The following is a 13,723-nucleotide window of genomic DNA, read 5'->3' on the forward strand; positions in this document are numbered from 1 at the left end:
GACCTTGGACTTTCTGACTAACAGACCCCAATCAGTTAAATTAGACAACCTCTCCTCCTCCACTCTCACACTGAACACCACCGTGCCTCAAGGCTGCTTGCTGAGCCGTCTTCTGTACTCCCTTTCACCTATGATTGCGTTCCTATACACGGTTCTAACTCCATAATCAATTTCGCAGACGACACCACGGTGGTGGGACCATCAGAGGGGATAACAAGACAGCCTACAGGGACAAGGTCCAGCACCTGGCCACGTGGTGTGCCGATAACAACCTGGCCCTTAACCACCCAGAAGACCAAGGAGATTATTGTGGACTTCAGGCATGCTAGGAACCACACTCATGTCCCCATCTACATCAACGGAGCTGTAGTGGAGCATGTATCAAGCTTCAAGTTCCCTGGTGTCCACATTTCCGATGATCTCACCTGGTCCCTGAACTTCTCCATCCTGATCAAAAAGGCACAACAGCGCCTTTATTTCCTGCGGAGCATCAAGAAAGCTCACCTATGTCCCAGGATACTGACGTACTTTTACCGCTGTACCATTGAGAGCATACTCACCAACTGCATCTCAGTGTGGTACGGAAATTGTCCCGTATTGGACTGCAAAGCAGTCCAGCGGGTGGTGAAAACTCCCCAGCAGATTATCGGCACCCAATTGCCCACCATTGAGAACATCTACCATAAATGCTGCCTGGGCAAGACGAAAAGCATTATCAAGGATGCATCTCACCCTAACCATGGACGTTTTACTCTCCTCCCTTCCAGTAGGTGCTACAGGAGCCTCCACTCCCGCACCACCAGGCTTGGGAAGGGCTTCTTCCTTGAGGCTGTGACTCTGCTGAACCTCACATCACAGCGCTAAGCAATATTGCACCCATATTGGACTGTCTCAGTACTTTTATATTTGTATGCTGTAGCACTTATTTTTATTTGCAGTTATTTTGTAAATAGTACTATTCTTTTGCATTTCTGGTCAGATGCTAATTGCATTTCATTGGCTTTGTATCTGTACTCGGCACAATGACAATAAAGTTGAATCTAATCTAATATCTTGCCTTCAGTGTACTCTCTTCCTCCTTTGGCTCCATTAAACATTTTTTTTAATTTTACATATACTCATGAATTTGGGCTGTAGTCAAAATGTATCTGTATACTTTAATTTTTATTATAACAGTCTGTGCCAATTTTCAGTTGTGCCCTCTGGTATTTAATCAATCAAGAGGATTTGATGACATTAGTACAGATGTGAATGGAATAATTAAAAAGTTAATAGGATAAGCAAATAAGATTTAAAAAACAAGATTACATATACCAAGATATGCTGGTAGGAAGCATTACATTTTCACTTACATGCCTCTTTGCTGTGGTGCTGCTACTTGGGCTGGGCTAGGATTTTCTTCCTCTAGAGGGAGCTCTGCATCTCCCCAGGGATTTGGAAGCTTCTGCAACAGCACTGAATTGCTCCTCAAGGCTGGATGTGATATTGGCGAAGGTGTGGATACTCTTGAAAGAGTAGGAATTGGCGTGATAACAGGAGTAACAACAGGGCTAGATTTTTCTGCAGGTTTTAGTCCAATATCATCCACGACTGTTTGTTAAAAGAAATATGTATTATTGATTATGTTACAGCTGTAAGAGTAATAATGAACAATTGAGACAGACCTTTACTTTTATTAAGGCTGGATTTTGTAATCAATGGTGATCTCTGAACTATATCAGCATCATTTTTTTTTACATCCATCTCTGAAACCTTGCTGTACAAAGCAGTAATAACTTTGCTAAACAACTATAGTGATGAGGCCCTGAACAGTGTCATGATATAAAAATAGCAACAAATGGACAGCAGTATGGTAGGTAGGGAAGGATCAGGGTTGATTGTGACAGAGTTGGATCCTGCCACCTAGATTGACAAAAAAACCATGAGATGGCCAAGTGAACTAAACTGACAAAATGTTAAGCTGTGCCCTTTGGCTTTACTGGCTGTCACAATTGTTGATATATTTAAACATTTGAAAAATCAAATATGCAAAAAGTTTAAACACAAACCATCTAAACATCTTTAAACATCTAAAAATACTAACACTTACCCTCATCTCTTAAACCCATTCTCCTCCATTGGTATCAAAGCAGAAACGTTCCCTATTTTTCTACTTGAACTTGAGCAAGTTGTTCATGCCGATTTCTTAGTGAAATTGTTGGGGAATTGCCACAACGTCACATTCTACCATTGGATTGCTTCACAATTGATGGAGCCGAGCAGTGAAACTATCAATAACTAGTTGCTGGGTAACTTGGGTGCAAATGTAGAAACCTATGCAAGAATTCTGAATTTGCTTGCAGTACACCACAGAAATGGGCCCTTCGGCCCTCTGGATTACGCTCATCATTATGCTAGTCCCTCTTGCCTACATTATGTCCAGACGCTGGAGAAACTCAGCAGGTCGGGCAGATCCGTGGAAATGAACAGTCAACGTTTTGGGCCAAGACCCATCCTCAGGACTGAAGAGGGAGGGGGCAGGGGCCCTATAAAGAAGGTGGGGGGAGGGTTGGAAGGAGAAGGCTGGTGGGTTCCAGGTGAAAAACTAGTAAGGGGGAAGGTCAAGGGGTGGGGGAGGGGAAGCAGGGAGGGGATAGGCAGGAAAGGTGAAGAAGGAATAGAGGAAAGCACAATGGGTAGCAGAAGGAGGCGGAACCATGAGGGAGGTGATAGGCAGCTGCGGGAGGGGGCAGAGTGAAACTGGGATGGGGGGAAGCGAGGGGGAGGGAATTACCGGAAGCTGAAGAATTCAATGTTCATGCCAAGGGGCTGGAGACTACCCAGACGGTATGTGAGTTGTTGCTCCTTCAACCTGAGTTTGGCCTCATCATGGCAGTAGAGGAGGCCATTTATGGTCATATCCAAATGGGAGTGGGAAGCAGAGTTGAAGTGGGTGGCAACCGGGAGATCCTGTCTGTTGTGGCGGATGGAGCAGAGGTGCTCGATGAAGCGGTCCCCCAATCTGCGTCGGGTCTCACGATGTAGAGGAGGCCGCATTGGGAGCACAGGATGCAATAGATGACCGCAACAGACTCACGAATTAAGTGTTGCCTCACCTGGAAAGACTGTTTGGGGCCCTGAATGGTGGTGAGAGAAGAGGTGTAGGGACAGGTGTAGCATTTACGCTTGCAGGGATAAGTGCCGGGTGGGAGATCTGTGGGGAGGTACGTGTGGACTGGGGAGTCACAGAGGGAATGATCCCTGCGGAAAGTGGAGAGGAGTAGAGAGGGAAAGATGTGCTTAGTGGTGGGGTCCTATTGAAGATGGTGGAAGTTGTGGAGGTTTTCGTACAATGTTTGTTTCCACGGATGCTGCCCGACCTGCTGAGTTCCTCCAGCGTGTTGTGCGTTTTGCTTTGACCCCAGCATCTGCAGATTATTTTGTGTTTACATTATGTCCAGATCTCTTGCTCATTCACGTACCTGCCTCCACCATCCCATTGCAGATGCTAAATATTCTGTGTGAAAAATGTACTCTTCAGATCCCTTTCAACCCCCTTCTCTCCCACCATAAACTATGCCCTCCAGTTTTAGGCACCCCTACCTCAGGAAAAAGACCCTGGCTATCAACCTTATTTCTGCTTCTCATAATTTTATATACTTCTATCAGTCTCCTTTGCTCCAGGAAAAAGTCTCAGCTCATCTGATGTCTCCTTATAACTCAAGTCCTCCAATCCAGACAACTCCTTGTGCATCTTTTCTACATCCTCCCTAGCTTAATTACAGCCTTCCTGCAGTATGGTGACCAGAAATGCACACAATACTCTAAGTATGGTCTAACTAACATTTTGTACAATTGTAACATGACAAGCCAACTCCTATACTCAGAACCTCAACAATGAAAGTAAGTGTGCCACACTTCACTTCCCTGTCTGCCTGTGTAGCCACTTTCAGGGAACTAAGTATTTGCACCCAACACTCCCCAGGCCCCTGTCATTACTGTGTAGGCCCTGTCCTGGTTTAACTTCTCAAAATGCACCACCTTGCACATGTCTGAGTTAAATTTCACTGCCATTCCCTTGCCCATATTCCCAGTGGATTTATATCCAATTTTATTGAAGACATCCTTCTTCAGTGCCCACTATACCATCAATTTTAGTGATGTCCGCAAACTTACTAATCACGACACCTACATTCTCATCCAAATCAATCTCATGATAGACAACAATGGACCCCGGCCTGGTAATGTACCATTGGTTACTGACCTTCAACATGAAAAGTAACACTCCACTACCACCCTCCATCTCTTCCCATCAAGCCAATTTTGCATCCAATTGGCAAGCTCAAGCAACTCAATCAAATTTGAAAAATATGATTTCCCATGCACAAAACCATGCTGTTTATTCCTCAGTCAGCTCCTGTCTCTCCAAACGCAAATAAACCTGGTTTCTCAGAATCCTCTCCAATAACTTTTCCACCACTCACATAAGGTTCACCAGCCTGTAGTCCTTGGTTTATATTCACTGCCCTTTTTAAATAAAAGCTCAATATTAGCCCCACTCCAGTCTTCTAGTACCTCATCCAGGGCTAACAAGGTTACAAAAATCTCTAACAACAGTTAGTCCTGACGAAGGGTCTCGGCCTGAAACGTCGACTGTACCTCTTCCTAGAGATGCTGCCTGGCCTGCTGCGTTCACCAGCAACTTTGATGTGTGTTACAAAAATCTCTGCCAGGGCTCCAGCAATTTCCTCCCTTACTTCCCATAACATCTGTGATATAGCTGGGCCTGTCCCAGGGACTTAACCACCTTTTTGCATTTCAGGACATCCAATATTTCCTCCTAAATAGCGTTCTCATGCTCTGAGATACTATGGATCCTTAACCCAAACTCATAAGTTTCCATGTCCTTGTCTATGGTAGATGCACGCAAGAAGTATCCTACAGACATAGTAGTCAGAGACAATTGGCAATTCCCTAATCTCCCACATTTCACAGGGAGAGCATGCCATTCTACAGATTTCCACAGTGAGGCATTGCTATCAGTTTTGCACTAAAGAACACAAAACCAAGCCCACACATTTTTGCTGAAACAGATACCATTGATCTGCCTGTAATTTCACCCACATCTTTTTTCAGTTTTTCTTCTATCAGAATGACTATGAATTACAATTGTTCCTTCATTAACTTTGCAGCTTTTCAATATCTCTTTCAGAGTATTAAACAGAAGGTGATTTCCAAGTTACCAGGAACCTGTTTAAGTAACAGAATAAAGAATTGTCCTACTTTTTAAAATCTTGATACTTAAATTATTTATTTACTTCTCCAGCCACTGAATAGAGGGATTATATATGTCATTGTTCTCATTTTTCTGTCTCTTTCTCAGTGCAAGAACTACACATAATTTTTCCCCTTTTTCTCTTTGAAGCATCTTCAGTCAACTTGGCGTTTCCATAACAGGTTAGCTGAACTCATAAGCTTCTGGAAGAGAAGCATGAAGGAAAACTATTGGTGTCAATCTACTCCAGTCTATTTGATAGAGCAGCTAGTTACCATAGTAACACAGTCTTCTGGGAATAGTCTCCACAATAGCTGAAGTACAAAATTTTGCAAAATTACATTCAAAAAATAGAAAAGCTGTCTTCAATTAAAAACAGTTCTACTGCTCAAAAATTCATAAAATGTAACTGTCATTCAGTTAGACTCTATACAAGCAATTTTCTCTAGAGAAGCTGCACTGTCTAATCCCCATGTCCTGTCCTTCTGCCATAGTTGTTAATCTTCCTCTTTATTCAAATCCTTTTAAAACAATTTTTGGAATCCCCTTCGCAACTACAGTTTCTGCTTGAGAATTCTGTATTCTAAGCACCTTCTGTAAGTAATTGTTTTCTAATACCTACTTCTATTTATTTTATGAACTCTTTTTTATCACTGATGGAACATGTGGAAAGCATATATCATTGACACAAGACTATTCATTTATCATCCCATCACTCGTGAATAAACCCTAACATCTTAAACTCTTAAGAGTAATATACATATGAACCTATAGACTTTTTCCATTGAAATGTAAGAAACAGAAGCACAAATAGTCAATTCACCCCCAAGCCTGGTCATCTCAACACCACTTTCCCACTCTCCCCAGACTACTTGACTTGTTGCTTAAATATTGATCAAACTCCATCTTGAATATATTCGACGTCTCTGTCTCCACAGCACTCAAGAACATAAACATGAGAAAGTCTGCAGACGCTGGAAATACAAAGTAGCACACGCAAAATGTTGGTGGAACTGAGCAGATGAGGCAGCATCTGTGGAAATGAATAGATAAGACAACTTTTGGGTTGAGACCCTTCTTCAAGACTGAGAAGGAAGGGGGAAGATGGCAGAATAAAAAGATGTGGGGAGAAGAAAGAAGCTAGCTGGAAGGTGATAGGCAAAGCTAGGTGGGTGGGGAAAGGTCTAAGGCTAGAGAAGATCGAATCTGATAGGAGAGGAGATAACAGGAGAAATGGAAGGAGGAGGGGAACCAGAGGGAAGTAATAGGCAGGTGAGGAGAAGAGAAAGGTCAGAGTGGGGAATAGAGTGGGGGGTAATTTGTTCATCAGAAGGTGATATTCATGCCATCAGGTTGGAGGGTACCCAGACACATTATAAGGTATTGCTCCTCTTATGGATAGAACTGAGAAATTAGGGTAGAAAGACCCTAATGGGAGTTATCTACAGGCCCCCAAACAGTAGCCTGGATGTAGGGTGTAAGCTGATTCAAGAGTTAAAATTGGCATGTCGCAAAGGTAATGCTACAGTTGTTATGGAGGATTTCAACATGCAGGTAGACTGGAGGAATCAGGTTGGTACTGGACCCCAAGAAAGGGAGTTTGTGGAGTCCCTCCGAGATGGATTCTTAGAACAGCTTGTATTGGAGCCTACTAGAGAGAATGCAATTCTAAATTTAGTGTTGTGCAATGAACAGGATTTGATCAGGGACCTCGAGGTAAAGCAGCAATTAGGAGATAGTGACCATAATATGATAAGTTTTAATCTACAATTTGAGAGGGGGAAGGGAAACTCGGAAGTGTCAGTATTACAGTTGAACAAAGGGAACTATGGTGCTATGAGGGAGGAGCTGGCCAAAGTTCAATGGAACAATACCCTAGCAGGGATGACAGTGGAACAGCAATGGCAAGTGTTTCTGGGAATAATGCGGAAGGTGCAGGATCAGTTCATTCCAAAGAGGAAGAAAGATCCTAAGGGGAGTAAGGGGAGGCCGTGGCTGACAAGGGAAGTAATGGACAGCATAAAAATAAAAGAGAAGAAGTATAACATAGCAAAGACGAGTGGGAAGCAAGAGGATTGGGAAATTTTTCAAGAGCAACAGAAGGTAACTAAAAAGGCAATACGCGGAGAAAAAATGAGCTACGAAGGTAAACTAGCCAAGAATATAAAGGAGGATAGCAAAAGCTTCTTTAGGTATGTGAAAAGGAAAAAAATAGTTAAGACCAAAATTGGGCCCTTGAAGACAGAAACGGGTGAATTTATTATGGGGAACAAGGAAATGGCAGATGAGTTGAACAGGTACTTTGGATCTGTCTTCACTAGGGAAGACACAAACAATCTCCCAGATATAATACTGGCCAAAGGACCTAGGGTAATGGATGAACTGAAGGAAATTTATATTAGGCAGGAAATGGTGTTGGATGGACTGTTGGGTCTGAAGGCTGATAAGTCCCTGGGACCTGATGGTCTGCATCCCAGGGTACTTAAGGAAGTGGCTTTAGAAATCGTGGACGCATTGGTAATCATTTTCCAATGTTCTATAGATTCAGGATCAGTTCCTGTGGATTGGAGGGTGGCTAATGTTGTCCCTCTCTTCAAGAAGGGAGGAAGAGAGAAAACAGGGAATTATAGACCGGTTAGCCTGACGTCAGTGGTGGGAAGGATGCTGGAGTCAATTATAAAAGATGAAATTACGACACATCTGGATAGCAGTAACAGGATCGGTCTGAGTCAGCAAGGATTTACGAAGGGGAAATCGTACTTGACTAATCTTCTGGAATTTTTTGAGGATATAACTATGAAAATGGACAAGAGAGAGCCAGTGGATGTAGTGTACCTGGACTTTCAGAAAGCCTTTGATAAAGTCCCACATAGGAGATTAGTGGGCAAAATTAGGGCACATGGTATTGGGGGCAGAGTACTGACATGGATTGAAAATTGGCTGGCTGACAGAAAACAAAGAGTAACGATTAACGGGTCCCTTTCGGAATGGCAGGCGGTGACCAGTGGGGTACCACAGGGTTCAGTGCTGGGACCGCAGCTGTTTACAATATATATTAATGATTTAGATGAGGGAATTAAAAGTAACATTAGCAAATTTGCCGATGACACAAAGCTGGGTGGCAGTGTGAAACGTGAGGAGGATGTTATGAGAATGCAGGATGACTTGGACAGGCTGGGTGAATGGGCAGATGCATGGCAGCTGCAGTTTAATGTGGATAAATGTGAGGTTATCCACTTTGGTGGTAAGAACAGGAAGGCAGATTATTATCTAAATGGAATCAAGTTAGGAAAAGGGGAAGTACAATGAGATCTAGGTGTTCTTGTGCATCAGTCACTGAAAGCAAGCATGCAAGTACAGCAGGCAGTGAAGAAAGCTAATGGCATGCTGGCCTTCATAACAAAGGTAATGGAGTATAAGAGCAAAGAGGTCCTTCTGCAGCTGTACAGGGCCCTAGGTGAGACCACACCTGGAGTACTGTGTGCAGTTTTGGTCTCCAAATTTGAGGAATGACATCCTTGCTATTGAGGGAGTGCAGCGTAGGTTCACAAGGTTAATTCCTGGGATCGCGGGACTGTCATATGTCGAAAGATTGGAGCAACTGGGCTTGTATACTCTGGAATTTAGAAGGCTGAGAGGGGATCTTATTGAAACATATAAGATTATTAAGAGATTGGACACGCTGGAGGCAGGAAGCATGTTCCCGCTGATGGGTGAGTCCAGAACCAGAGGCCACAGTTTAAGAATAAGGGGTAGGCCATTTAGAACAGAGTTGAGGAAAAACCTTTTTCACCCAGAGAGTGGTGGATGTATGGAATGCTCTGCCCCAGAAGGCTGTGGAGGCCAAGTTTCTGGATGCTTTCAAGAAAGAGATGGATAGAGCTCTTAAAGATAGCAGAATCAAAGGTTATGGGGATAAGGCAGAAACTGGATACTGACTGTGGATGATCAGCCATGATCACAGTGAATGGTGGTGCTGGCTCGAAGGGCCAAATGGCCTACTCCTGCACCTATTGTCTATTGTCCTCCACCCTGAGGGTGGCCTCATCTTGGCACAAGAAGAGACCATGGATCGACACATCAGAATGGGAATTGGAATTAAAATGTAAAGCCACCGGAAAGTCCCACTTGTGGCAGATGGTGCAGAGGCGCTTGCTGCAGCGGTCCCCCAATTTACGATGGGTGTCACCAATGTAGAGGAGACTGCATCATGAGCACCAGACACAATAGATATCCTCGACAGATTCGCAGGTGAAGTGATGCCTCAGCTGGGAGGACTGGGTACCCTCGAACCTGATGGCATGAATATCAGTTTTTCCAGTGAACAAATTCTCCATTCCCCACTCTCATCTTTTACCTTTCTCACCTGCCTGTTACTTTTCCCTGGGTCCCCTCCTCCATCTCTTTCTCCTATTGTCCACTCTCCTCTCCTATCACAAACAAAAGAAAATCTGCAGATGCCGGAAATTCAAGTAACACACACAAAATACTGGAAGAACTCAGCAGGCCAGGCAGCATCTATGGAAAAGAGTACAGTCGACATTTCGGACCGAAAACCTTTGGCAGTCTTGCCAAAAGGTCCTGGCACAAAACATCAACTATTCTCTTTTCCATGGATGCTGCCTAGCCTGTTGAGTTCCTCCAGCATTTTGTGTGTGTTACTCCTCTCCTATCGGAACTTCTCTAGCCACCTGTCTTCACCTGTCACCTTCTAGCTAGCCTCTTTCCCTGCCCCTAGGGATTAGTTGTTCCCTAATCTGCTGAGTTCCTCCAGTTTTCCAAGTGTGTTTTTCTAGAGCATAGACTTCCAAATAATTATAATTCTCTGAAAGAAGAAATTTCACCTCATCCAAACTAAAAAAAAAGTGATCTTCATTCTGAAAACATAACATAGAAAAGTATTGCAGGTAATTTGACACACCATGTCTACGCTGACCATGATGTCCATCTACACTAATGCCATTTGTCTGCATATGTGCGTAACCATTCATCCCTAATGGGTGAGCTGCATAAAGACATTTGGGAGATTTGAGATGCATAAAGACACTGAGAGATTTCAGGACCTTCTCTTGATCCAAATTCTAGATTGGGTAATAAATCCATTCCTGAACACTTGTAATGAGATATTAACAGGAAGGATGAAGACCTGATCTCACTACAAAATGACTCAGCTGAAGTTCAAATAATCGTATCAAGATTTTTGGTTGCAGAAAGAAATGCTGTCCTGCACTGTGGAAAAAGGTCAAGATGTTCTTTATTGCCTTTCCAACATCACACTTAGTGGATCATGGTTTCAGTGCAATCGCCCAACTTTTTTCAAAGCAATGAAACAAACTGCAAATTACCGAACATGGCAATCTGATACTCCTTCTGAGTGATATTCAGTCTGATGTTAAGAAGCTGATATCACTGCACCGAGCCTATCCATCTCATTGAAAGATGAAAAAGCAAAGAAGTAGTGAATAGTTGGATTAGTAATGTGCACTCTAACATTGTACAGTGAAAACAGTGAAAAAATTATTTTCACTCTAATTAAATAAAGAAATAATTTTATTTGAAGCTTTAAATAGATTTGAATAATTTTTGCAATTATTTTTCACTGCTTTGAAATTACAGTTCCTATTTTCTTTCACTGTGTATTATAAATCAAAATTCTTTATAGTTTTTATGTAATGACTGGAAAGGTTGAGGGGGAAGCTGAAGATGTGGTCTGCGAGTCAAGGGGGCAGTAACCCAAAAGGTTTGGGAACCACTAGTTTAGCGGATTGCTAATGACAACATTTCAAATCCACTACAGCTCTCAGCTGGATAATTAATAGGCAAGAAATAGAGTGGCTGGTAAGCTTCTAAGAGGAACAGGAAATAAAATTATTTAAGATTACATTTGCTAGAAATAGTCCTCCATTTAATAATTTGAATTATAGGGAAGTAAACTGGATCAAATATAGACAGGAGCATTGAACCTGATGGAATACTTACATTAATGGAACTCATGTTGTCCTGACTTGAATAAATGTTGAGAAATATAATCAGACTATGAATCGAAGCTCATTTTCCAGCTAAGTGCATTGTCAGTTAGACTTAATATGTTTCAACAGACTAATGACCTAACTTCTCAGCATCAATGAAAAGGCTGCAAATATGGCAGGAGATATGGGGAAATAATAGTTTATTCAAGCTATCTGTGCTCTTTTGCTGTAGGTTCCGGTGGAGTCTCATAAGTGTTCCACTGGGAAATCAGGAGGATCCCAAGTGAATTTGAGAGCCTGTACATTCTTTCCTCTTAAAAAACAAACTTCCTATTTGTGCACTGCTTATTAAAGGTTCAACCTCAAATTCAATTGTCATTAAACCATACACACATAACCATACACACATAGACAGTTAAACAAAGCAGCATTCCTCTGGGGCTAAGACGCAAAACACAGTACATACAGCCACACACAGAACATAGCACACACTGTATAGTTATGATAGCACATAGTCACAAAAATAATATTAATACAGTCACAAGTCCTTGAGTTGCAAGACCTGAAGATAATGCCTGGGATATCTTCCTGGGCCACATTTCTGCAAGAACAATCACATAGCAGTTCCTCATCTCACATTGGGTCATTTGCAGATTAAGGCAAATCAGCTTGTCTCGCGCTTGATCAACCACAGATGAAGGCAATCCAACTTGTTTTTCAGGGAACGAATGCTGGAAAAGATCCCCAGTGGGAGAGCTGGCCTGCAGGGGCCAACCTAGAGAGGCCAGTACCCAACTCAGCACTGATTCCAGTACATGCACTGTGCCTCTGTTCTCTGCTACACCACCACTAGCACCTCTTTCCCTGCATGACTGTAACAGGTGATGTCACAGCATGAGGGCCTGGTCTACACAACCTAGGCCACGCAGCTCCCCACTCACCAATGAACCAATTAACTGGACTTGCAGTATTTTATATTACCAATGTTTAACAAGGTCTTGCGTACACAAGAAATATGCTTAAGACACATATATGCACCATTTATTGGATCCAGAAAGGCCGCTGCGACATAGCACTTCACTATTCTACAGAACCAAAACTTCTTTTTGTCACATGGGAAATTATACTTACATATTGATGGGGAATGGAAAATTATAAGATTAAAACACAACTCCAATATGAACCTGATGTGAGTCCCAGCAGTAATACTTCCCACGCTCAACTTTATTATTATAAACACAACAACCTTGAACATAGTAGTAATCTGTTTGGTAACAAGATATCAAATAAATCCATCTGAAACTATCAACTTCACGGAAGTTTATCAGGCTGACCTGGATAAAACATTGACCCAGACCAATAGCACCTCTCCCAAATTAAAGGCATCATTAGAATATAGACCTGACCAACCTAAACTAAACATACACTCAGTCACATCTAGTTAAACTTGGATCAAGCAGACATGAATACACAAAAAATAGACTGATAATAAGAAGGAATTATTATGCAATAATTATTACAATAATTGTTCAAATATAATATAATGTGCTTGAGAATTTTAAATGTCCAAAAAAACTCACTTGCACCTAATGGAAAACATGCAGCATACTCACTCAGTGCTGATTTCATCAAAGGCTCCAATTCTGGCTCTGATCCTGATTCATTCTCAACAGAATCTTGGGGTGTGATGTCTGGGGTTTGAATACGGGTATCATCTCTTGCTGGAGGTGATGGGGTTTGTCTGGGGGTTGGATCTGGTGTTGGGATCAGCATTGTCTGTAAGAATAGTAAAGTTCTAATGAACCAGACTCACAGATCAACATTTGGTGATGATTTTAACTTCTTTAAGTGTTTGGATTTGAGTTCAGAGATAAGTTGAATTTAGAGTGGTAATGTTTGGGGAAACCATTTTTAAGATATTGACAACTCATTCTGAGTAATTGTAACAGGACTTTTGAAATTTAATTCTTTGATAAGTTTATCAATCTTCTTTCTTGGAACTCAACAATATGACCATGTGGAAGCACAGTAGCAAAGAAAAGACATAAAAGATTTGACAGTAAATCTATCATAAATCCAGTAAATGAGAACTGTTGAGAAAATATTGGGCCAACAGGTCTGAAGTGCTTGTATGGACCAACTTAAGGATAAGATTTATTGAGTTACCACTGGATATGGCACTTTGTTCTAATGAAGGATTTCTAATGGCAGAGGCAAGATTTCCAGCTAAGAATGTTGAATTTGAGACACTTCTCATTTCAGTAGGGAAGCTAAATCCTTTTTCCCCCCTTTATTTTATTTCAATACTTTTTTGATCATAAAGAATTTAACATCCTTTCAATTAACACTGTTTTTTATTTCACTTTTTTAAATTATTTTAAACACTTCAAATAATTTTATTTTACAAATGATTAAGTAAAAAAAAAAAGGCTCATGGATTCAGCAATACTCTCCCCAACCTTGCCCCCTCAATATATCTAAGCCAGGTCCTAGGCACTAC

The 13,723-nt window shown here is 41.9% G+C and overlaps 1 protein-coding gene across 1 annotated transcript in view; it reads right to left on the reverse strand.

Moving 5' to 3' along the window:
* Nucleotides 1–13,723, reverse strand: part of kiaa0586 (KIAA0586 ortholog) — a 551,477-nt gene that overhangs the window by 103,542 nt on the left and 434,212 nt on the right. The window contains exons 23-24 of the mRNA XM_072267986.1: nt 12,837–12,999; nt 1,353–1,590 (exon numbers count right to left, since the gene is read on the reverse strand). Of these exons, the coding sequence (XP_072124087.1) occupies nt 1,353–1,590; nt 12,837–12,999 (401 nt within the window). The remainder of the gene's footprint in view (nt 1–1,352; nt 1,591–12,836; nt 13,000–13,723) is intronic.

Source organism: Mobula birostris, chromosome 1, assembly GCF_030028105.1.
Source record: "Mobula birostris isolate sMobBir1 chromosome 1, sMobBir1.hap1, whole genome shotgun sequence".
NCBI classification, from domain to species: Eukaryota; Metazoa; Chordata; class Chondrichthyes; order Myliobatiformes; family Myliobatidae; genus Mobula; species Mobula birostris.